Genomic DNA, 26,856 nt, shown 5'->3' with positions numbered 1-26,856 from the left:
CTGTCAGAAGAGGCAGGACGCTAAAAAGGCTTCGAGCAGCTGAAAGGAACAGCATGCCTTCATAGCTGCAGAGCTAAAGGCAAAAATCAGAGGGCTGACAGGAGCAAGTATAAGCAGGGTGTCTGCACAGGCTGAAAGGCAAGTTTTGAAGCTCTTTTCCACCTCCGGCAGGCTCCGGTTGGTTGGCAAGGGAAACCCTTTACAGCACAGCCCTTTCTTCTGTTAATCACCCACTGATCATCAACAGCCTGTGCAGATCAACAATAGCAGCAGCAGTAAATGAGACACCAAAACAGCAGAAACTCTCAACCTTCCTTTCTGGAGCTATAATGCCACCAAGCAGCATGTAACTCTGTCCCGTTGCAAAGTGCAGGTTTAACCCAGCTGTAGATGAAATGTTTCATGCTGAAGAGATTGCGCATGCAGGTGTGCTACCCTTAGCTGAAATTGGGTGGCGGAGCAGGTGGGGGGAAGAGGGGTTGGTGGTTGGGAGGCTAGGATAGGGGAGGGCAGACTTATACGGTCTGTACCTGAGCCGATGATGGGAGGCGGGACTGGTGGTTGGGAGGCGGGAAATACTGCTGGGCAGACTTATACGGTCTGTGCCCTGAAAAGGACAGGTACAAATTCAAGGTAAGTTATACACATATGAGTTTGTCTTGGGCAGACTGGATGGACCATGCAGGTCTTTTTCTGCCGTCATCTACTATGTTACTATGTTACCCAGGAGGAGGATCACTCTCCACTGGAGCCCAGACTCCCCTCACTACTGGAGTTACCATACAGCACCTCTGCACAGGTCTTGTGAGCATGTGCTGGGAACGTCCCCCCTCCTTACTTCCATGTTATTAGCGTCGGGCATTGGGAAGTTCTTTTTCAGCGCTGGAAGGATGGTATTTTCCGGTGCTGTTTTGAACAGCACCAGAGTTTTGAGAATCAGGTGACTGTCCTGGTGGGATCATGCGCGTGCTGGCTCTTGATTTGCCCAGCAGGGTCGATCTGGTCCTGGCTGTAAGCACGTCGTGAGAGACCTGTGACGTGCCGCGCATGCGCAGAATAGCTGCGCTATTCTGCACATGCACGGCATGTCGGTCACTCTTCATTTATGTAGTAGGATATTTTTGATGTTATGGTGCACCATCTGAAACAGGTGGGTTAAAAATATTTTCAGATACATAAATCCTCTGCCCTGCATTCCTGATTTCCCTCTTACCTCACTTTTATTTATTTATGTAAAATATTTGTTACTTTTCACAAGTTTCAAAGCAGCTTACAAGGCTATATAAATTGCAACAATTTAGAAAACAGTAAAAATTCATCATAACACAAATCAAATTCCAAATTCATTCTTTATATCAACCCATCAGGTCCCTCATTTTATCATCCCCATCTTGGACTTTCTCCTCTTGACCCTCTTGTGCCCAGCATCTCCTATCTCTCGCTCTTCTACCCCAACTCTCAAAATTATTCACCCTATGGTATTTTTATCATCAAATGGTAGAAAAAAAGAATATGACAGCAGATAGCCCTTTTCCTAGCATATCCCTATCCTTTCCCCCCCAACCCTGCATCTTCCCGATCCTGTCCCTCAACCTCTGCCCAGAATGTTTATCTATGGAGGAGTAGCCTAGTGGTTAGTGCTTAGGGCACACAAAGAAGCAGATAGATTTAACGGAATGGGACTTGATATACTGTCTTTCTTTTTTTTTTTGCACCTACACTCACAGCAGTTTACATATTATATACAGGCACTTATTTGTACCTGGGGCAATGGAAGGTTAAGTGACTTGCCCAGAGTCACAAGGAGCTGCAGTGGGGAAGCAAACCCAGTTCCCCAGGATCAAAGTCCGCTGCGCTAACCACTAGGCTATACCTGACAGGGTCTCCTTATCCATTTGGCACTTCTCTCTCTATGTCAATTCTGCCCAGCATCTCCCCTATGTCCCCGCCCCTATCCTTCTACTATGTTGATCATCTCCCTATCTCCCCTATTCTTGCCCTGTCCAACCTAACCCCTCTGTGTCCCTGTTCCCCCCCCCCCATGTCCCCAGGCTAGCATCTCTCTTCCTTTCCTCCTGTCCCCCAACCCCCCCCCCCCCAGCCAGCATATCTTCCCTCCCCCACTTCCCAGGGGTACAACAGGTGTTCCTCTCTCTTCCCTCACTCTTGTTACGACCCTCCCCCTTTATGGGTCCAGCATTTCTTCCTACTCCTCCTTCCTCTGCACGACCTGACATCTCTTCCTCTCCAACCCTCCTCTCTCCCCACCAAAGGCCCAACAACTTTCCCTCCTGTTCTGTCTTCCTCCCCCCCCCCACCATCTACAGGGGTCCAGCATCTCTTCCTTGTCCTCCTTCCCCCACAGATCCTGGTATCTCTTCCACCCTCACCCCCATCCTGGCCATTTTTCTCTCCACACTCCACCCCCTATTCCCAGAATCCCCTTCTCTTCCCTAACTCTCTCTCTCTCTCCCTTCTTACCTCTACTCCTGTGACCCTTTAGTCCCCCCTTCTTACCTCTATTCCTGTGACCCTTTAGTCCCCCCCTTCTTACCTCTACTCCTGTGACCCTTTAGTCCTCTCATTTTCTCCCTCCCCCCCAACCCCCATGGTCCTCCAAACTTGCCTGTGTCCAGCAGCACTGAAAAGACATTGCTTACAGCTGCCCCAGAATCGTCCCTCTGCCTTACCCCACCCCAAGATGTAGCATCAGAAGAGGCAAAATGCAGCACACACACCCCTACTTATCTTTATAAAATACTAGTGTGTGGCACAGAACGTGCATTGAATACAGGCGTGATCACTTACATCTGCTCGAGAGCTGGTGTAAATGAAAGCATGTACTTTATGTACATACATGCATAAATTAAGATATTTTATAATTTGTGTGTACATGCAAACTCCACCTATTCTCTACCCAAACGTCACCCCTGTGTACACACACCAACAATATATAAGCCATCATAGACATATGTGTGGGAGGGATTTTATACAATTTCCTCCTAAAAGTGTAGAGAATGTTGTATATATAAATGCAATAAACTCCAATAACTTTTGAGATGTATTTTTTAAAGCTGCAGAATATGAAAGATGTACAAATAAGTTAAGAATGACATGGCACTGTATCTGACTGTGCAACCCACTTTTATCTTCCATAACCATACAATAGCAGTAGCTCACCTTCCAATATATGATCACGGTACGGTTTTCAGCATTCTGCCTCACCTCTCTCCAGATGTCAAGTCCCAATGTAGGAGCTGCATTAATAATATAGAATAGTAATATTTAGGGCCTGATTCAGGAACAGGATGCCTAGTGAGAAGTCTGAAAAGGCATCTATTTTAAGCCTATTTTATAAACGCTTTCCCACCTGTGGTACAAAATACCTTTTCTCAATAGAAAGTGCAATATATCACCACATAAAACAACAATCTCACAAATTATTATTAATTGTTGATTGGATTGTCAGACAGTGACCAGACCATGCATGTGGGATAAAAATGTCACAAATGAATAATACACCTTTAGATTAGGTGCTATATTCCTCACTGATCCATATTTCCATTCTCAACTCTTTTTCCAAATATTTTAGCAGAACTTAATACATTTTTTTCAGAGTATTTTAGAAGAACTTATCTTAAATACTAGTAAAAAAGGCCCGTTTCGTAAACAAATGATGTTTGACGCAGGGGGCGGGGCCAGCACTCATGGGCGAATTCCGGGTTTCATCATCATGCATTTAGAACGTTGGGACTTGTGGAGGCTTCAGAACGTTGGAGGTGCGTTTTATATAGAGAGATATTCCCAATTACGGACACTCTGAAAAAAGTTGATTAAGTGCTGCTACAATATTTGGAAAAAAAGTTGAGAATTGAGAATGGAAATATGGCTCAAAGAGGAATATAGAACCTAACCTAAAAGAGTATGGTGTAGTTACTATCTGAAAATCCAATCGACAATTAATAGTAATTTCATATTTTATAAAAGCAGCATAAGTGCCTATGTGCCCCTATAAAGCGAAGATACCTGTAGCAAGTATTTTCTGAGGACAGCAGACAATTCATTCTCACACTTGGATGACATCATCCACATCACCCGTGAGGAGCTTAAACAAACTAATACAGCTTTAAGAGCACATGCAGCATCCTCACCACATATAAGCGAGTGCCTTCCTGCCTGCTGTGAGAGGACAGGCCCATCAGTATGATACCATAGCATACCAAAAAAAGGAGACAACTCAAATGGAAGGTGGGAGGGTATGTGAGAATCACTGGCTGCTGTCCTCGGAGAATACCTGCTACTGGTAAGTATCTCTGCTTTCTCCAAGGACAAGCAGGCCATATTCTCACATGTGGGAATCCCTAGCTACCAGGTGCACCGAAAACATCAACCAGAGGTTAATTGGGCCTTGTAACGATGAGGACGAAATAGTAATTAACCTGAAACTATATACAACTGTGTAAGAGTGCAGCCTGGAACAGAACAAAATGGGCTTAGGAGGGTGAAGTTGGATTCTAGACCCCAAACAAATTCTGCAGAACTGTCTGTCCAAAACGACTATCACATCAGGTATCCTGCTCAAGGCAGTAGTGAGATGTGAATGTATGGAGTGAAGACTATGTTGTAGCCTTGGAAATTTCTTCAATGGAGGCTGACCACAATTGTGCTACTGATGCCATCATGGCTCTAACATTATGACCCTTGACATGACCCCCCCAAAAGTCAGCCCAGCCTGGGCATCTGTGAAGGAAATGCAATCTGCCAGCCAATTGGAGATTGTGCATTTCCCGATGGCAACCCCCATCCTGTTGAGATCAAAACAAGAAGCTGGGTGGACTGTCTGTAGGGCCTAGTAAAAGGCCAAAGCTCGCTTGCAGTTCAAGCTGTGCAGTGAACTTTCGCCAGGATGGGCATGTGGTTTGGGACAGAATGAAGAATGATTGACTGGTTCAGATGGAACTCCGACACAACCTTAGGCAGGAACTTAGGGTGCATGCAGAGAACTACTCTATTATGATGACATTTAGTGTAAGGTGGATCCGCCACTAGGGCCTGAAGCTCACAGACTGTGAACTGAAGTAACAGCCACCAAAAACAAGACCTTTCAGTTCAAGACCTTTAGATGACAGCAATCCAGCGGCTCAAAAGGAGCTTTCATTAGCTGGGTAAGTAGGACTTTTAGGTCTCATGAAACAGATGGAGATTTGACAGGGGGCTTTGTCAAAAGCAAACTTCTCATGAATCGAACAACTAGAGGCTGTCCAGAGAGGGGCCTACCCTCTACAAGGCAATGGTAAGCACTAATCACACTAAGGTGAACCCTTACAGAGTTGGTCTTGAGACCATACTAAGAAAGGCATGGAAGGTATTCAAGCAGGATCTGTGTACGCAAGAAAGGGGACCTAGGGCCTTGACCTCACACCAGATGGCAAACATCCTCCATTTGAAAAAGTAACAACTCTTAGTGGAATCTTTCTTGGAAGCCAGCAAGACCCAGGAGACAACTTCTGGAAGATGCAAGGAAGAAAATTCTAAGCTCTCAACATCCAGTCCGTGAGGGCCAGAAAATGGAGGCTAGTATGCAGAAGAGATCCTTCATTATGAGTGATGAGGGTCGGAAAAAACCCCAATCTCCAAGGTTCTTCAGAGGACAATTCCAGAAGAAGAAGAGGGAACCAGATCTGCCTGGGTCAATATGGAGCGATCATGATCACGGTCCCTCAGTCTTGCTTGAGCTTCAGCAAAGTCTTCCCCACAAGAGGGTGAAAGGATACAAATTCAGAAGGAAGAAAACATCCAATGCTAGTCTGGGTGGGCCTGGAACCTGGAACAGAGGGACCTTGTGATTGAATTGAAAGACAAAGAGATCCACCGAGGAGGTGCCCCAAACTTGGAAGATCTGATGGGCAATGCCCATGTTGGGTGACCACTTGTGCAGTTACATGACCCTGCTCAGTCTGTCGGCCAGGCAGTTGGGTTTGCCTGCCAGGTAAGTGCCATGAGAAGCATCCCATGCCGGACTGCTCACTGCCACATCCAGATGACTTCCTGACACAGTGGGCATGATCGGGTACCCCCGTTTGTTGGTGTAGTACATTTCCAAACTGACTGTCTGTTTGAATGAGTACAATTTGGTTGGACAGCCGATCTCTGAAAGCCTTTAGAGAGTTTCAGATTGCCTGTAGTTCCAGAAGGTTGATCTGAAGGTCTGATTTCTGAGCTGACCAAGTGCCCTGGTGGGAAGCCCATCCATATGAGCTCTCCAACCCAGGCCGGATGCATCTGTCGTTAGCACCTTCTGGGGCTGAGGAATTTGGAATGGAAGACCCCTAGTCAAACTGGACAGAACTGTCCACCAAAATAGAGACAGAACCAACTCTGGTAGCATTCGGATGACATCTGCTAGGTTCCTCAAGGATTGGCACCACTGAAAAGCTAGGGCCCACTGGGCAGTTTTCATGTGAAGATATGCCATGGGCATGATGTGGACAGTGGAAGCCATATGGCCTAACAACCTCAACATCTTCTGAGATGTGAACTGCTGGCTAGCTCGGACCTGAGTGAAAAGAGCGACAAGAGTGTCAGGCATGGGAAGCAATTGCTTGCCCTGGGAGTTTTAGTATAGAGTGCTGCCACGATTTGGGTTTCTGCCAGGTACTTGTGACCTGGCTTGGCCATTGTTTGGAAAACAAGATCCTGGGCTAGATGGGCCATTGGTCTGACCCAGTATAAGGCTACTCTTACGTTCTCTTGGAACAGGGAGAAAGGCCCATGCCTGCTGCGTGTCTAGCAAGGCTCCAATGAACTCCAATTGCTCAATGGAATAGAGATGGGACGGGGTACTTTAAAATGAACCCTAGTAGAGTGAAAAGAGCGACAGGCAACTGCTTGCCCTGGGATTTTTAGTATGGAGTGCTGCCACGATTTGGGTTTCTGCCAGGTACTTGTGATCTGGCTTGGCCATTGTTTGGAAAACAAGATACTGGACTAGATGGACCATTGGTCTGACCCAGTATATGGCTACTCTTATGTTCTTATGTTCTCTTGGCACAGGGAGAAAGGCCCATGCCTGCTGCGTGTCTAGCAAGGCTCCGATGAACTCCAATTGCTCAATGGAATAGAGATGGGACGGGGTAGTTTAAAATGAACCCTAGTAGCTTCAAAACCCAAATAGTTTTCCGCATGGCTCCTAAGTTCCTTCCTTCGACGTGAACACATGGATTCCCAGTCTGCATAGCGACACTGTGACAACTGCAAGATGCTTGGTGAAAACCCTGGGAGGCAACATGAGGCCAAATGGCAACACACGGTACTGGAAGTGATGTGTACTCAGCCAAAACTGAAGATAGCTCTTGTATCCTGGAAGTATCGGGATGTGAGTGTAAGCATCCTTTAAGTCCAGAGAGCATAGCCAATCATTTTCCTAAATCACAGGGAGAAGGGTGCCCAGGGAAACAATCCCGAACTTTTCTTTGACCAGGAATTTGTGCAGGGCCCTTATGTCTAGGATGGGATGCATCCCCCCCTGTTTTCTTAGGCACAAGGAAGTACCTGGAATAGAATCTCTGCCCTTCTTTCCTGGTGAAATGGGCTTGACCGAATGGGCCTTTAGAAGGGTGGAGAGTTCCTCTGCAAGTACTTGTTTGAGCTGAAGAGAGATGCTCTCGATGGGCAATTTGGTGGTAGTTAACACCAATGCAGAGCGTAACTGAGATGGACAATTTGGAGAACCCACCGGTCATAAGTGACATGGGGCCACCTTTCTTTGAAAACATTCATCCTCCCACCGGGACAGTTACCTTTACTGAGGCTATGCTCTGCTGGAGCAAGTCAAAAGCTCATCCCCGGCTTTGCCTAGGGAGCTAGCTGGGCCTTAGGTGAATGCTGTTCACAAGAATGAGCACGCTGAGGCTGAGTCTGCTGAGAGTGGTGAGAAGAAGGAGAATACCTGTATCTCTGAGAGTATTAGGGACCCCTCTTCGACTTGCTCAAAAATCTCTTAGATGAGGAGGAAGGAGCAGAAGACGTCTGGCGGGAGAGTGTCAATGGTGTCAGTTTTTTTTCTTGATGAGGTCATCAATGTCCTCCATCTTATCTCCAAAAAGGTTATCTCCGCAGCACGTGGCATCCACCAACCTCCGCTGGATCACCGGGTCCAAGTCAGAGACATGCAGCCAGGAGAGTCTGCTCATCGCTATACTCTGGACAGAGATCCTGGATGCCACATTAAAATTATCATAAGCACCCCTGGCCAAGAACATTCTACATGCCTTCTGCTGCTTCACCAACTAGCAAAGTGATTCGGCCTACTCCTATGGGAGAGAATCCGCCAAATCAGACATACTGCGCACCAAGTTCCACAAATATAGGCTCATGTAGAAATGGTTAAGTTTGAATACAGGAGATGAGCATAGAGGTCTGATACATCTTCCGCCCAAAAGAATCCAGGGTTCTAGCTTCTCTGCCAGGGGGCACCAAAGCATAGTCCCTAGAATTGCTGGCTTTTCCAACACCAAGAAGTGGTGTCTTCTTGGGCAAGACAGGGACCAACAGATGATACTCTCAGTTCTTCAACTGTCTTTCAGGATCCAGTGGAGGGACTGTCACAGTCCCTCTTCACCCCCTAAGAGGAGATTAGTAGTCCAGGATCTCGAACATCTCAGCCCTGGGCTTGTCCTCCATCTTCAAACAAATGGGAATAACAGCCACCATTTCCCTAACAAAACCTGGGAAGGAAATTAACTCAGCTGGAGACTTCCTCCTTCCTTCTGTAGGGGAGGGGTCAGATTGGATACGATAGGACTCCTCCTCTGAGAAGTACCTCTGCTGCACGTCAAACCAACTTTGAGTGCTTGAGTAGCACGAGTATAATGCTGCTGAAAAATGAAAGTCGAAGTGAAAACGCTAAAAATGAAAGTGAATACAAATGAACTGAGTAATAAAAATATGTCAAAACTTGTAATAAACAGAAGAGACAAAGTGCCAAAATAATGACCGCTGCCACAGAGAGCGACACAAGTATGATACTGCTGAAGAATGAAAGTCAAAGTGAAAACGCTAAAAATGCAAGTGAATTCAAATGAAATGAATAATTAAAAATATATATAAACTGTAATAAATGTTGACCGCTGACATAGAGAGCGAAAAACACATTGAATAGTGCAACATAGTTGCGCAATGACCGAAGGTCAGAAAAAAACAAAATGTGAGATGAAGGAGATGGTGTTGGGATAAAGAGGTTGGAATAAAAAGATAAAACAGATGGACAAGGAGAAGCACCTAGAAACCACAGCCCTGGTGAAAAAATGACCAAACAAAACAAAATAAAACAAAATCAGAGCAACTTCACAGGTTGAGGCCTCACTGGCGACCTGGTCCCCATTAAACCTCACTTGGTGGGGAAGACTAGATACTATTAAAATGATGACAGTCCCTAAAATCACATACACATTGAGCATGATCCCTCTTCTCTTTCCTTGTGCCTTTTATAGGCGCCTGGAAAAGATGCTCACCAACTTTTTATGGAATCTTAGGTTGCCCAGAATCTGTCTGAGTAAACTTAAGCTTCCAAAAAGGCATGGAGGAGTGAAATTTCCTGATCTCCTGCTTTATCATAAAGCGTTCATTATGCGGCAGGGCATGGAATGGATCGCTCCTGTGAATGTTACCTCCCCACCCAGATGGTTAACCTTTGAACAAGCCCTTATCGACTCAATGGTATCCTTAGATAAATCGATGGATATCCCTTGGTCTGATATGCCACTCACCTCTATATGGAATAACCTTAACTTTAAAATTGGCAATAAACAAGTTTTGTGGTCTTAGTGGCAGAGTATAGGAATTTGGTCCTTAAAAGATATGATCCATATGAGTAGGCAGACATGAAAAACCTTCTCAGATTTGAAAACAGAATTTGCACTATCAGACGCCCAATTTTACCAATGGCTCCAGATTAGACCATATTAAAAAAAGAACACTAAAGGTAGATTACAAACACAGTTCCTGACCCAAACCCCAGAGCTTATGGATTTTAATTTGAAGCTTCAGCATACTGGCCACGCTGCTTCCCACATTTACAAATACCTTCTTAGCAAATCCCGCACTAAATGTACAGATTTATGTAGATGTTGGGAGGAAGACATACAGCAACCTATATCAGATAAACTGTGGAAACAGCTTTGGAAGTCCCTCATCAGATGCTCTAACTCTTCCACTACTACACAGTCTATGTATTTCTTTATGCATAGATCTCTATGGACGCCATATAAGTTGCATGTAATCGCTCCCTCTAACCCTAGTGTATGCTGGTCTTGCCAGTCTCACGTGGGTAATATAAAGCATCTTATATTTGACTGTGTGTGCCTTCGCAAATACTGGCTAGAAATATGGTCACAACTGGTAGACATTTTTTACCTTCCTGGCTCAATTCTATATAATAATTCTCACCTCCAACGTTCTATGTGTCTGCCTGCTTGTGTCCGTGACTTTCTTCTCAGATGGTCTGCTAGGCTACGAAGCCCTAGCTGACGTCATCGCCGCCACGCCCCTCCCCCAAGGTTGCCGCCGCTGCCGCTCACCCCTCCACCCCCCAAGGTCGCCATCGCTCCCCCTCCACCCCCCACGAGGTCACTGCAGCCACTGCTCCCCCCCCAAGGTTGCCGCCCAGGCCCAGCCACTTTCCCTCCAGGCTCGCCCACTCAACACAGACCTGTCAAGTCTCCCACGAAACATGCGGCGCCAGCTTCCATTTCCGGCCACTGCTGCTTCTCCTGTTGAGCAGCAGCGGCAGCTACAAAAACAAAAACAGCTGTTTTTAAAAAGCAAGCGTGGCACCGCAGGCAGCCATCAGGCATTGGCTGTCGGCTCTGCAGCCGCTCCTCTCGCCTCTCAAGTCACTGCCCCTGGAACAGACCCCGGAGGAGCGCAGCGACGTGAGAGGCGAGAGTAGCGACTGCACAGCCAACAGCCAATGCCTGATGGCTGCCTGTGGTGCCACGCTTCCTTTTTAAGAACTGCTGTTTTTGTAGCGGCCGCTACTACTCAACAGAAGCAGCAGAAGTGGCCGGAAATGGGAGCTGGTGCTGCGTGTTTCGTGGGCGGGCCTGGAGGGAAAGAAGGGGATAGAGAGAGAGACATGGGATAGAAGAATCGGGAGAGGGGGGTAGACGGATGGAAGGATGGGGAGAGAAAGAGGGAAAACAGATGGAAGGATGGGGAGAGAAAGGGGGAGATGGATGAATGGATGCAGAGAGAAAGGGGAGAGGACTGGAAGGATGTGGAAAGAGAAGGGACAATGAACAGAAAAGGGTAGAGAGATAGACACTGGATAGAAGGAGGGGGAGAGAGACATTAGATGGAAGGATCAGGAGAGAGGGTAGATGGGTGGAAGGATGGGGAGAGAAAGAGGGAAGACATTGGATGGAAGGGTATGGAAAAAAAGGAGACACTGGATGGAAGGATGCAGAAAGAGGGGAGACACTGGGAGGGGGTCCTGAGATCAGGGAGGGGGTGGGGTGGTCCCGAGACCAGAGTGGAGGGGGTCCACAGAACTGAGAGGGGGGCAGAGGGAGGGGGTCCTGAGACCAAATAGGGAGGAGGAGGGGGTCCTGAGATCAGAGAGGGAGGGGGTCCTGAGACCAGAGAGGGTGGGGGGGAGGTATCTCTGTCACACTCTCTCTCTCTCTCACAGTCAGTGTCTTTCTCTCTTTCACTCTCACACACTGTCTCTCACACACTCTATGTCTCACACTGTATCACATTCACTCTCTATGTGTCACAGTAACTCTCAGTCTCTCGATCTCATACACTCTCGGTCTCACAGAGAGTCTGTGTATCGCACACATACTTTCACACTCTGTCTCACACACACACACACTCTCTCTCTCTCTCACATACTCTCTCACTCACAGACACACTTGCACCCACACTCTGTCATTCTCACACATTCACTCTCTCTCTCTCACACAGTCACTCTCGCACACACACTCCGAGGAAAACCTTGCTAGCGCCCGTATCATTTGTGTCAGAAATGGGCCTTTTTTACTAGTCACTTATAAATTTGTGATTCTCAGGGATCAGTGCTACAAGAGTTTGCTGACTCACAGTGAAGGGGACTCTAGTTAGCACCATGCTATCTTTAGCATTGAAGGTAATCTTCTCACATTGGAAGTCCTTACACCAAGCCACCTACCAGGAATGGTGGAACTTATTGCTCCAAATCTACAAATACGAATCACACCTTGCAAAGAAATCTTCATGCTTTGATTTATATAGGGAGAAATGGCTACCACTTGTATCTTATTTTGATACTGTACAGCGACAAGCACTGCATTAGATGCCTATGCATGCTTTATACTTTGATTTTTATCCTCCAGCCTCCCCTCTTTCCCCCTTTTTTTTCCTCTTTTCTACCTCTCTCTTTTCTTAACTTAATTTTAACCTAGATATGGATAGCTACTTCTTAAATGTGAGTTCCGGTATTGCCATACTTTGTAAAATGTTGCTTGTTGCTATGTTGTGAGCTCTTGCTTATATTTGTATCGAAAATCAAGAAAAGAAATTAAACTAAAAAAAAATTTGTGAGGATATTCCTGAAGATTTTTTTTTATCATTGTTTCTTTTACCAATGGTAAACTTTCTGGTAGATGGTCAAGAATTTTAAAGCTTATGTTTTCCTCCTTTAAAGGTGTTCGATTAAAGAGAATGTTGGAGTAGTCCTTTCTTATAAGACAGCTTCAATTTGGAATACTCTTCCTGAGGTAATTAGATTTGCTGATTCATATTTTATATTTAGGAAACATTTAAATACTTTTTATTTCACTGATACCTGAATGTTTCTGAATTCTTTCTATTCTTTCTGGATCTTTAGGTATTGTATCCTGTAGTTTATTTCTTTTGTAACCCACTTCAGGACCTTTTATAACGGTAGAAGTGGTATATAAGACTAAGGAACAGAATAGAATGTGGTGATTCTTAGAAACTTAACAAGTCCAATTATGTTGTTCCTACTTTGCTACTTTCTCCTAATGTTTTTGTCAACTTCTCTCTCATTAATGTTAAGGCCCTACGTGATTTCTTCTACATGATTTTCCCCCTCCCACCCACTGATTTTGCTAGTCTCCCATCTGATCCCGATCCTCCTTTAAGTACCACACTTACAAGTATCTCTGTCAACTCTGATTTAACTTCTCCTTCCCATGTGGTTAGTGTGGTCTCATCTCTGAATCCTCCATCTCCTCACTCCAATCCAACCCATGCAGTTCTTCTTAAAGTCCACTTTTACCTCTTTTACTCTCAAATGGTAATTACAAGTCTATCAGCTGGCACATTCCCCAAACTCTCGAACTATGTAATTATTAGCCCTATTTGCAAGGATCCTATTCTGTTTAATATCTTTCTCTCCCTACCTGCATTGCTAATTCAACCACTGGAACTTTAGTTTTTTTTTATGTATGCAGATGATATACAAATCGTTGACCCTTTCGATCCTTATTCCTCTTGTTCTATCTTTGAAATCTCGAGGCCACTGTTTTTCTGGTTCAGTCTCCTCTATCTTTTTTCTCTCCACACTGAATTCATAGGGTTGCTCTCCCCCTGAAGGATTCTGTAAAATTTCTCAGTATTACGCTCAACAGTTCTCTTTCATTTCAGACACAAATTTCCTTTGTAGTTAGTAAGAGCTTTTTTTGCCCTTACACAAATATGCTCATTGAGTTTTCTTGCGCTATGATTCTGCTTCTTGCTCTTGCTATTTCCAAAATAGATTATTATAACTCTTTGTATCACAATTTGTCCTTCACCCAAATCAGACAACTTATTCAAGACACATCCATTAAGCTGTTATTTGATAAGAAAAAAATATGATCACATTTTCCCATTGATCATTGCTGAACACGGACTGCCTTGGCTCATCAAATCCCATAAATACTTGATAAGAGTTTATCAGGTCTTATATTCTGGATTTCCTGCTTTTCTTTCTAACTTCCTAATCCCATATATTCCCCAACGGGTCTTGCATTCCTCCCAATATGTTTTGACTATCCCATCACACCCTCATATCTGGCTTGATAGCATCAGGAATACCTGTGTTGCTGCACTAACACTTTAGAACAGCCTTCCTTTGTCCTTTAGGACAGAACCTTCCTTCCGAAAGTTTAAAACTACCCTGAACATGCATTATTTTTCTTAGGCTTTTTCTCAGAACCGAAGTCAATTCTTTTATAGAGGATAGCCTCCTGCCTCTTGTTCTACCCTTCCCTATGGTTCCCTTTTACCCTATGAAGTTTGTAACTAAGTTTCCTTGACTCTTTCCTTTTGTTTTGTTTCCTTGACTCATCTTATGTTCTTTGGTTTTGTCCTTTTATGTTTGTTCTGTTTTGATGTGTTAAGCTCCATCCTATTTTATAATGTTTTTTAAATAAAATGCTTAGGTATTATTTATAACGTTGCGGTATATCAAGAATAAAATTAACTTGAACTGAGTGTGTGACTAGAAAATGTCTGTACGAATTTAGCACCTTCATGTTTTTGAAGACAAGCAAATACACATAACTAAGAAAAAATGTGTGATTTCTCTAGTTAAGAGTTATCCTGAACATGAGCAGGGACTGTCTTTCTTCTATGTTTGTGCAGCGCTGCGTACGCCTTGTAGCGCTATAGAAATGCTAAATAGTAGTAGTAGTAATCCTGAACAACAAAGGGGGGAAATAGTTGACAAGAATACCCTATAAGTGGGAAATATTTTTGTTAGGCAACATACCATTTTCTATTATTAATCAGAAAATCCAAAACCACAGACTAGGTCCTTTGTCAAGTTGGGTTCTATCCATCAATAAGGCAATAGAAGAGACAGTCCACAACACTGTCCCACTGATAGACTGTGTCTGGACAACACTGAAATGTTAATGTGTGACCCAAACTCCACACTGCAGCTTTGCATACATCTTCAAAGGAGATACATCACTGTTGATTTTTCTGCTAGGTCACCAACTTGGAACCTTTAGGATCTTACTTTATTGTTCTGATTGCAGAGTAAAAGGTTGAGGCTGCCACTGGTCATAACCTCATCTGACTGACATCACCATAACATTATAAGCCTTGACATGTCTCTAAGGTCAGACCTGCACAGCCAATACAAACTATTCAATTAGAAATTATACTTTTTCTCACCTTGCTCCAAGGTCTATTAGGAATAAAAGAAGAACCGAGTGGACTTTCTATCGGTTTTAGCCCACGGAAAGTAAAAGGCAACAAATCTCTTGCAATCCAGAGGTCCAAGGACCTTTATATGTATGGGGGGGAGCCAGCATTCGTAGTGCACTGGTCCCCCTCACATGCCAGGAACCAACCGGGCACCCTAGGGGGCACTGCAGTGGACTTCATAAATTGCTCCCAGGTGCATAGCTCCCTTACCTTGTGAGCTGAGCCCCCAAAACCCACTCCCCACAACTGTACATAAGTACATAAGTACGTAAGTAGTGCCATACTGGGAAAGACCAAAGGTCCATCTAGCCCAGCATCCTGTCACCGACAGTGGCCAATCCAGGTCAAGGGCACCTGGCACGCTCCCCAAACGTAAAAACATTCCAGACAAGTTATACCTAAAAATGCGGAATTTTTCCAAGTCCATTTAATAGCGGTCTATGGACTTGTCCTTTAGGAATCTATCTAACCCCTTTTTAAACTCCGTCAAGCTAACCGCCCGTACCACGTTCTCCGGCAACGAATTCCAGAGTCTAATTACACGTTGGGTGAAGAAAAACTTTCTCCGATTCGTTTTAAATTTACCACACTGTAGCTTCAACTCATGCCCTCTAGTCCTAGTATTTTTGGATAGCGTGAACAGTCGCTTCACATCCACCCGATCCATTCCACTCATTATTTTATACACTTCTATCATATCTCCCCTCAGCCGTCTCTTCTCCAAGCTGAAAAGCCCTAGCCTTCTCAGCCTCTCTTCATAGGAAAGTCGTCCCATCCCCACTATCATTTTCGTCGCCCTTCGCTGTACCTTTTCCAATTCTACTATATCTTTTTTGAGATACGGAGACCAGTACTGAACACAATACTCCAGGTGCGGTCGCACCATGGAGCGATACACCACTACCATAGCCCTAAGGGGTGAAGGGGGCAACGACATGTGGGTACAGTGGGTTTGTGGTGGGTTTTGAAGGGCTCACATTTACCACCACAACTGTAACTGGTAGGGGGGGGGGATAGGCCTGGGTCCACCTGCATGAAATGCACTGCACCCACTAAAACTGCTCCAGGGACCTGCATACTGCTGTCAGGGAGCTGTGTATGACATTTGAGGCTGGCATACAGGCTGGCAAAAACATCTCAACATTTAGATCGACCTTAGAGATGGTCGTCCCCGATTTTCGTTGATAATGGAAACCGAGGACGCCCATCTCAGAAACAACCAAATTCAAGCCATTTGGTCGTGGGAGGAGCCAGCATTCGTAGTGCACTGGTCCCCCTGACATGCCAAGACACCAACCGGGCACCCTAGGGGGCACTGCAGTGGTCTTCAGAAAAAGCTACCAAGGTGCATAGCTCCCTTACCTTGTGTGCTGAGCCCCTCAACCCCCCCCCCAAAATAAACCCACTCCCCACAACTGTACACCACTACCATAGCCCTAAGGGGTGAAGGGGGCAACGACATGTGGGTACAGTGGGTTTGTGGTGGGTTTTGAAGGGCTCACATTTACCACCACAACTGTAACTGGTAGGGGGGGGGGGGGATAGGCCTGGGTCCACCTGCATGAAATGCACTGCACCCACTAAAACTGCTCCAGGGACCTGCATACTGCTGTCAGGGAGCTGTGTATGACATTTGAGGCTGGCATACAGGCTGGCAAAAACATCTCAACATTTAGATCGACCTTAGAGATGGTCGTCCCCGATTTTCGTTGATAATGGAAACCGAGGACGCCCATCTCAGAAACAACCAAATTCAAGCCATTTGGTCGTGGGAGGAGCCAGCATTCGTAGTGCACTGGTCCCCCTGACATGCCAAGACACCAACCGGGCACCCTAGGGGGCACTGCAGTGGTCTTCAGAAAAAGCTACCAAGGTGCATAGCTCCCTTACCTTGTGTGCTGAGCCCCTCAACCCCCCCCCCAAAATAAACCCACTCCCCACAACTGTACACCACTACCATAGCCCTTAGGGATGAAGGGGGGCACCTACATGTGGGTACAGTGGGTTTGTGGTGGGTTGTGGAGGGCTCACATTTACCACCACAAATGTAACAGGTAGGGTGGGGGGTATGGGCCTGGGTCCACCTGCCTGAAGTGCACTGCAGTACCCACTAAAACTGCTCCAGGGACCTGTATACTTCTGTCATGGAGCTGGGTATGATATCTGAGGCTAGCATAGAGGCGGGTTAGTGACCACTGGGGGAGTAAGGGGAGGTCATCCTTGATTCCCTCTGGTCAGTTCGGGCAACTTTTTGAGGCTTGGTCCCAACAATAAAATGGTCCAAGTCGGCCAAGTGCTCATCAGGGACACCGTTCTTTTTTCCTAATCTGCCGAGGACACCCATTTTTTTAAGCACGCCCCAGTCCCGCTTTCACTATGCTTCCGAAATGCCCCCTGGGAACTTTGGTCGTCCACGCGACAGAAAGAAGTTGAGGGCGCCCAAAATCGGCTTTCGATTATGCCGATTTGGGCGACCCTGGGAGGATGCCCATCTCCCAATTTGTGTCGAAAGTAAGCCTGCTAAAGTACCACTTTATTATGACATCATCAGGTTAAATGTGGACAAGTCACTAGGACCTGCAACTCACAATTTCTGTGGGCTAAAGTAACCACCACCAAAAATGTGATCTTCCAGGTCAGGTACTTGATCACTAAGAGTCAGATGGTTAAGAACTACACTGATGTCCCGTGGCACTGCAGGCAGTTCATAAGCAGCATCACCTGAAGTAAGCCACTTATAAGAACTGTGCAGAAATGGTGTTTCCTTCTACATGTTGCTTTGCTGCTAAGTGCCAGTTGCACCGAGGTGAACAACTACAGAGCTGGTTTTGAGGCCAGATTCTTTTTTTTTTAAATCTTTTTATTAACAAGGTGTCATAAAGAACAAGCATGCAGCCAGATTCTGAAAAGAAAATATAGAAGGAGATTTTCTGTGGGACAAGGGATGGGATCTCAAGAATTGCCCTCATTCCAGCCAACATATCTTTTCATTTAAAACTGTATTGACTTTCTCATGGACAGTAATGGTTTTTGAAAATTGCCTTCCCTATATATAACAAATACTGGAATGACAAAGAAAAGCTCTGAAATAAAGCTATCAATGAAGACCATATTAAATACCCTAGGAACTTTCTTTCAAAAAATATGTTTTTAATCAATCTAGGAAGAACCCATTTATAACTTGATATCTTAAAAACTGTTGTCATCTCTTTTGTATTATTCTAACACATCTTGTTTGTATTAATTTATTCTTTTATTCTTTTTCTCATTTTATCTTATCTTTATTGACTTTTACAATATTTATTTTATTTGTTACATTTGTATCCCACATTTTCCCACCTATTTGCAGGCTCAATGTGGCTTACATAATACCGTAAAGGCATTTGTCAAGTTCAGTAGGGGACAAGTACAAAAGAAGTTATGGTGGTATACTACTACTACTACTACTATTTAACATTTCTAGAGCGCTACAAAGTGTACGCAGCGCTGTACAAACACAGAAGAAAGACAGTCCCTGCTCAAAGAGCTTACAATCTAATAGACAAAAAGTAAAGCATTTAAATTTAAAATATTTAAGCAGTCAAGCACAAGAGAACAGTCACAGAAGGACAGAAGATGTTGAAGGGTGGTCAGTGTGATTAGGTGTAACTCTGGTTGGAGTAGTGGGAGAAGGTGATAGAAGAATAGAAATGGGTGAGGATAAACATGCATAAGTATGAAGTCAAGTACATAAATCAACTAAAGAACAATAAATTATGTTAGAAGAACCAGAATTTTTAAGCACAATAACTCCCTATAAGTCCACAAATATGGGGGAAAAACCAGAATGGAAATTAAGGTTAGTTATTATTAGAATCACAAAAAATTAGAAAAGAAAGAGACAAAGAAGACCTAAACAAATATATTATTTAAACTTCCAACATATTTACCCCTTTAATTCCCCTGACTAATGGAAGGCAGTTGAACACCGATTAACAAGAAATGCTCTAAACTGTTTGGGATCAAGGAATAGGAATCGGTTACCTTCTAACTGAATCAAACAATTACATGGAAATTGTAAAAACAAATGTGCGCCGAGAACCAAAGCTTTCAGCCGCATTAACAAAAATTGCTTTCTCTTCTCCTGTGTTTCAGCATAAATATCTGGAAATATCAATACCTTCCCAACCAAAAACAGTTTCTCGTGATTCCTAAAATATAGAATCATGACCCAGTCTTTATCAGGAACCAAAACAAATGTCAAGGTTAGATCTAGCTGTTTCTTCTTCCAATGATGTTTATCTGGAGCCAACACAAATGTCATCAGAAAGGTAGATCTCGCAATTTCTTCTTCCAATGATGTTTCTAGTATCTGAGTGACATTTAGGCCATCTTCAGAAATATCTCCCCTGCTTGATATCCCGTAACGTTGGTAGTAATAGCTCCTTAGGGATTCCAAGAACTTCCTGCAAATCTTTCCTCAATACTTCTGAGTTCTATTCATAGACTTAGGAAAATTTACAAAACGAAGATTCAATCTTCTAGCAAAGTTCTCAAATTTAGCTATTCTAAACCACAAATGCCAAATCCATGTAAATCTCCCTTTTTCTGTAGATTCACAACATTCCGTTGAACACCATCTAATTTTGCCTCTTGGGTCACTAACTTAGATTCACAGTCATGCAAAGCAACGTCAATGTCAGATTTATTAGCCAAAAAGAATCTTTCAAGACTTGCAACTGCATCCCAGATGGAATCTAATGTGACATTAGCAGGTTTTTCCAGAGGAACAAACAGTAAAGCAGATACCTGTAAAGCCCAGGTGGGAAGGGTTAGGATGGCTGTTGCAGTTGGTGATTCGACCATTAGGGATATAGATAGCTGGGTGTGAGGATCGCCTGGTGACTTGCCTGCCTGGTGCGAAGGTGGCGGACCTCACGCGTCACCTAGACAGGATCTTAGATAGTGCTGGGGAGGAGGAAGCTGACATGGTACATGTGGGTACCAATGACATAGGAAAATATGGGAGGGAGGTAGAAAGCTAAAGCCCAAATCCTCCAGGGGAGCATTTTCAGAGATGCTCCCCATTCCACGCGCAGGACCCAAAAGGCAGGCAGAGCTCCAAAGTCTCAATGCATGGTTGAGACGATGGTGCAGGAATGAGGGATTTAGATTTATTAGAAACTGGGCGAGGTTCTGGGAAAGGGGGAGATTGTTCCGAAAGGATGGGCTCCACCTTAACCAGGATGGAACCAGGCTGCTGGCACTAACTTTTAAAAAGGAGATAGAGCAGCATTTAAACTAGAATGGGGTGTGGGGAGTTGATAGTCACACAGGAGCGCATGGTTCTGTGTGGAGTATCCTTAAAGATAATATTGAAACAAGACATTTAGAGAATCCCAGTAGAGAGGTTTCAACAATGTTGAAAGTAAGCCAGGTGTGCTTAATGAGAGAGAAGGAAAAAGGATGCACATTATCCCCTTCAACTTCTAAGCAGTTTGTAGATCAAAGGAAAAAACACAAATTGAAGTGACAGTATACAAATGCTAGAAGCCTAAAAAATAAGATGGAAGAGTTAGAATATATAGCACTAAATGATGAGGTAGATATAATAGGCATCTCAGAGACTTGGTGGAAAAAGGACAATCAATGGGACACTGTGAGGGGCATAATCGAACGTGAACGCCCATGTGTTTTCAGCGATAATTGAAACCGCTGCTGGCCATCTAAAAAACGGACCTAATCCAAGCCATTTGGTCGTGGGAAGGGCCAGCATTCATAGTGACTGGTCCCCCTGAGATGCCTCTATGCCAGCCTCAAATATCATACCTAGCTCCACGACAGCAGTATGCAGGTCTCCGGAGCAATTTTAGTTTAGTTGGTGCTGCGCGGGACCCATGCAGAAAGCAAAAATCGGAAGAAAAAAAACCATGCAAGTGCAGTCAGGGACGTCCAAAAAAAAACCATGCAAGTGCAGTCAGGGACGTCCCAAAAAAACCATGCAAGTGCAGTCAGGGACGTCCAAATTAAAACAATAGTAATAGGGGGATTCGAACCAGAGCAATTTTAGTTTAGTTGGTGCTGCGCGGGACCCATGCAGAGAGCAAAAATCGGAAGAAAAAAAACCATACAAGTGCAGTCAGGGACGTCCAAAAAAAAAAACATGCAAGTGCAGTCAGGGACGTCCAAATTAAAACAATAGTAATAGTGGGATTTGAACCAGCCACCTTCTGATTACAAGACCTGTGTTCTAACCACTGCACCACTTATTCAGCTGCCTAGACTGCCTTCCATTTCCATTAAGTCCCTCCAAGTTTTTGTCAGCCAATCACAGCTCGTTTAGCTGACACCGATTTGTGTTGGAAGATGGGCGTCCGTCTCTTTCGAAAATAAGCTGGTGTGTTAACAGGGTACAAATTGCATTGCAATGATAGAGAGGATCAAATTGGAAGGGGGATTGCGCTATATGTTAAAGAGGGAATTGAGTCAAATAAAATAAACATTCCACATGACACAGATAGCAGTGTGGAATCATTATGGACAGAAATTCCATGTGTGAAAGGAAAAAGTATTCTTGTAGGGCTATACTACCGTCCACCGGGATAGAACGAACAGATGGATGAAGAAATGTTTACAGAGATTAGGAAAGCTGGCAAATTGGGCAAATCTATAATAATGGGTGATTTCAATTACCCTGATACTGACTGGATAAATGTTACATAAATGTCAACAGGCAGCTATTACTATCATAGTTACCCAGTTCTTTCAGAGTTTACCAAGCTTTTTTCCACCAGTGTTGTTAGAATAAATGGATACAGAAATGCTGTACCATTTAAGAGAAGGTGTCTACTACTCATCTGCTATCTGATCTCCTTCTCCTGCAGACTACAATATTTGTAGATAAAAGTACATATTACATTAAACTGCAACCAAAAGACAGGACTGGCATAGGAACTCAAATGGAGATATGAAATGCATGAAAAAAAGCATGGAAAATACACAATTGATATTGTTAAAAGTGGAATTACACATTAATAGTTAAAAATTAAAATCAAATAGACCATACATGGACTATCCAGCTTAGTATAAATAAATATCCATATGGCATTAATGATTTAAAGAACCACGATGATAAAGAAGTAATATCGCATGAAACATAGGACAAGTAAGAAGAAAAGAGGACACATAACTATCAATAATGTACACCAAAGAAAAAAAATGTGTGTATGTAAATATAAAGTGCATAAATATATATATATTTTTTAATACTGGAGACTTAACCGGCCATGGCTTAGCAGGCAAATATAGGCCTGTTTCTTACGTGGCCTTATTTGGCAACTGAGCCTGGCCAGTTAATTTCCGAATATATGGACGTAACTGGTCATGCCTCCAGAACACCCTCAACATTTTCAGCTGCGATAACCACTAAAATTCTGCTGAAAAGACCGGTTATCTGCCGAGACGCAAGTTAACCAGTCAGCAGTCACTCCCAGCTGGTAACTCACACTGAAAATCAGGCCCATAGTGTTTAATACAAAGGCATTATGATAGTTTTAGTTTTCATTTTATTCTCCATTCTTTCCCAATTATCCCTAACATTCGCTTTGCTTTTTTTGGCTGCTGCACACTGAGCAGAAGATTTCACTAACAGGGTTCTACTGCGTGATAATCTACTTGAAGGCGCAAAAGTAAACAGAATTATCATGTAGAACGGAGCCAAGCCATGTATTATCCTAAATATTACAGTACAATAATGAAAGGTAACCTGTCCTTCCTTAGGTAGCTAATGTAACTTACACAGAAGAGGAGTGGCCTAGTGGTTAGAGCACCGGTCTTGACATCCAGTGGTGGCCACTTCAAATCCCACTGCTGCTCCTTGTGATCTTGAGCAAGTCACTTAACCCTCCATTGCCTCAGGTACAAAAATTAAATTAGGAGCCCTCCAGGGACAGAGAAAATACCCAGTGTACCTGAATGTAACTCACCTTGGGCTACTACTGAAAAAGGTGTGAGCAAAATCCAAATAAATAAATCAATCTAGCCATAGTATTTTGCAGTCATTTTTTTTTCTGAGTAGCCAGCATATAGTAGATGCAGCAATCAAGTGCCTACTTGTCCCCGTATAAAACTACTCCTTATAAGGGTAATTTTATAAAGGCATTTTCATGTGAATATGCTTGTAAATGACACTAACAAGATTACCCCTTGAATAGAACTATGCGCAACGGTAAGAACACACAAACTGTACGTGACTTAGGCATGCTCTTGCAAGGTGTCTGGGAAGAGTGTGAGCAGAGTTACAATTTACAAACATACTTTATAAAATACATGTGATTGCATGTGTTGTACGCATATTTATTTACACCAGCTTTCGAGTTAGTGTAGATGTACATGGGTTCATCTTACCTGCAATTTCTGCAGGAAGTGTGCTAGCATTTTATAAAGACACATTGGCATGTATAACTCTCTATAAATTAGCATGCAAATACTGTAGATGTGCCATTTTTCCACGAACACATTATAGGCGATATTGTATAAAATGATCCTCTATATTAGGCAAATAAGAATAAAATCAGCAGGCCCTACAAAATTGGGGGTTAGAGAGAAAGGGGAGGTGCATGGCTCAAGGTTTGTCTAGGACATCCAGTATTTGTGCTGGCTCCAGATCAAGACTGGATGCCTTAGACAAACCTTCAGCTATGTACCTCCACTTTCTCTATAACCCCCCCCCCCCCACCACTTGCACCCTTTCCAGTTGGCTAGCATTTCCCCTTCCCCCACACCACCCGTCTAGAATCACCCCTCCCCCTGGCCTTCCCTTCTTGTTCCAGGCCCAACACTGCCACCCCTACTCCTCTTGGACCTGCCAGATGATTAAAGAAGTATCAGAGCTGCATGGGCCCTCTAAGCACAGACCCACATTGAAGCTCTACATCGTCTTGCTCCCTCCAACAGGAGGTCTATCTTAAAGGGGGGCAGGGCAAAATGGTGCTTCAACACTGGTCTGTGCTTACAGGCTCCACGTAATGCTGATGCTTCTTTAATCTTCCAGCAAGGAGGAAGTTTGGGAGTGGGGTACAGCGGCAGGCCCAGCAGTGAGAAGAGAAGCAGGGAAAGGCTCTCCTGCACATGCCAGATTTGTACTGCCGTCCTAAGTAGTCACAAGTTCATCTAGAGGCTGGGCCACTTCATCCCCTCCAAGCTGGTTCCCTCCTCAGTTTGTTAATTACTTCCCAACCCTTCTTGGATGCATACTTCTGACATTGCTTCTTGAACTTCTTTTCTGTTTTCTTCTGGTAGCACATGACTATCAGTTTGAGTCATGTAGTGCCCATGAGAATTTCAGGTACCATATGTCAAACTCTATCACAGCTTTGCAATGCCAGAAGAAAACAGAACAGCAGTTCTGAAGGCAACACCAGTTTCAAGACTCTAGAGAAGATAAGGGAGAGTGTGTACTGACAGACAGAGGCATGGAGCCATACTTAGGGTTGACTGGGGCCACCATTACTCCAAGCCCTTACAATGAAGAACTCTATTCTAAAGGAATCTGGGATAGCCACATGAGACAATTTACTTTGCTGCACAATGAAAGTAAGGCAGTCACACGTTACAAAGATCAAACTGTACAAATATATTGAATAATTCTGCATTTTACACTATCAATTAAAATGAAACAGAAATATTGCAAAATATTGAGACAGACATCTTTATTTACAAATTTCTACAAAAATCTGAAATATTAATTTATAGGGATTGGTCTGATGTAAGAATTGCCATAAAGTTATTGAAGATTCTACAGGCAAGCTGAAAGCTGTTTGCCTCTCCATGAATTGTACTTACCAACCTCCCTTGTTCTGATGGACAATTTTTCACTCCAATTGCTCCACTTCCAAAAATGATCAGAGGCACTACAGCGAACTCTCAAGGAATAGATTGTATATGGCTGTAATTGGTTTATGATGGTATTGTAATGTGACATGGAAAGCAGACCTTTTACTGATATATTGTGCTGTAAAATAAAAGCAAAGTCGGACAGTCATTCAACTTCCATGAAAATTCAACTATAGAAGACTGCCGTAAAGCAGCATCACTGAATCCATCTGAATACGACACAGTTATGTATGATCTATTGACTAACAGTACATACATAGTAACATAGTAGATGACGGCAGAAAAAGACCTGCATGGTCCATCCAGTCTGCCCAAGACAAACTCATATGTGTAGGTTCTATTGCAATCAACAATGGAAACCAAAGGATAAAAAAAAAAAAAAAAAAAGATTATAATGAACTGAAAGATCACTTAGGAGGAAGTTGCAGATAGTACAATAGTCAGGCATTCAAATGTTTGCCCCATTTCTGTATAATTAGGAAAGGAAGAATCGAAAAACAAACCATGTAATTGCAAATTACATAAGCACTTATACTGTGGGTACACAAGTGTCTGTGCTGATTTTACAGGTGTCCAAGTTGAGGCAATACAGAGCATATATGTTTAAAAATGTAATGTATGCGCACTATTGTATTCCCACTCCTTAAACATGCCCCTGGGGATATCTCTGCATAAGCCAGCTAAAAGAACTCATGCTGTGAAAGCAAAAAGACAATTTTCTCAGGGTGGTTTATCAGGGTAAACAGGCATTCACTTGAAAATATTGCCCTGGCAGAATGCCATACACTTCAGAACAGCTTCAGACATGCATATGCAAACTTCCCCAGAATGCTTACTTTTAGCCAGATAAAAAGAGCCATATTCAGGATTGCACTTAGGTTGGGGGAGCAAACAGTGCACAAACATTATTTCATTTTCAGCTGTATTCTTAGGGAGTAAGTCTATAACACAGATGTTACCATTTATACACTGATTATATGCAAGTTTCAAATAATGGAATGCATGCATGAGGCTTGCAGAGATGCACTTTAACTGCCAGAATTCCACCCAAGTGCTATTCTGTAAATATGTATTTATGCGGTGTAAATTTGTGAGAGATGTACACATAGGCAGAAATTGGACCGGATAAACACTTATGCGCACATTCAATATATGTGTACCTGTGGCATTTAGGAGCTAATACAAATACCAGCTCTATGGCTGGTTAAGTAATCACCAGGCGCATAGCCAGACCTCAGGTTTGGGGGGAGGGGCCTGAGCCTAAAGGGGGGGAGGCACATTTTGCCCCACCTCCCTACTGCTCTCCAAACCCGGCGCAACCCCACAAACCACGGCTGGCAGGGGTCCAAAATCCTGCCAACGGAAGCCTTCTCCAGCCGATGTTTATTTACCTGAGCCACAGTGCTGCCCACCCTGCTTCCCCCACCCCCAAGCTTGGTTTTAGTGACACTAAGCATGCGCAAGTGAGGCCCGCCAAGCTTGGTTTTAGTGACACTAAGCATGCGCAAGTGAGGCCCGCCCCTGTGCATGCTCAGTTTTTATGCATGCAAGGGAGAGGGGAAGCAGGGCAGGCAGCGCAGTGGCTCAGAAAAACAAGCATTGGATGTAGGAGGGCTTCTCATAGTGGGGCCTGGGGCCCCCCTGCCAGCCAAACCAGCAGACAGCACATCAATTATTTTTTTTGGGGGGGGGGCGCCTGAACTCAAATGGGGGGCACAAACCCCCAACTCCCCCCCATGGTTATGTCACTGGTACTCACACCCAGCTTTTAGAGTTTAATAA

The 26,856-nt window shown here is 44.0% G+C and overlaps 1 protein-coding gene across 5 annotated transcripts in view; it reads right to left on the bottom strand.

The window, feature by feature from the left end:
- Positions 1-26,856, bottom strand: part of OSMR (oncostatin M receptor) — a 294,947-nt gene that overhangs the window by 73,222 nt on the left and 194,869 nt on the right. For all 5 annotated transcript variants that reach the window (XM_030193061.1, XM_030193063.1, XM_030193062.1 and 2 more), the window contains 2 exons: positions 25,024-25,192; positions 3,181-3,257 (listed from right to left, as the gene is read on the bottom strand). In XM_030193061.1, the coding sequence (XP_030048921.1) occupies positions 3,181-3,257; positions 25,024-25,192 (246 nt within the window). The remainder of the gene's footprint in view (positions 1-3,180; positions 3,258-25,023; positions 25,193-26,856) is intronic.

The sequence above is a fragment of the Microcaecilia unicolor genome, chromosome 2 (assembly GCF_901765095.1).
Source record: "Microcaecilia unicolor chromosome 2, aMicUni1.1, whole genome shotgun sequence".
In the NCBI taxonomy this organism is placed as follows: Eukaryota; Metazoa; Chordata; class Amphibia; order Gymnophiona; family Siphonopidae; genus Microcaecilia; species Microcaecilia unicolor.
Note: the sequence above shows the minus strand (reverse complement) of the source record. Positions and strands in the feature narration are given on the sequence as shown.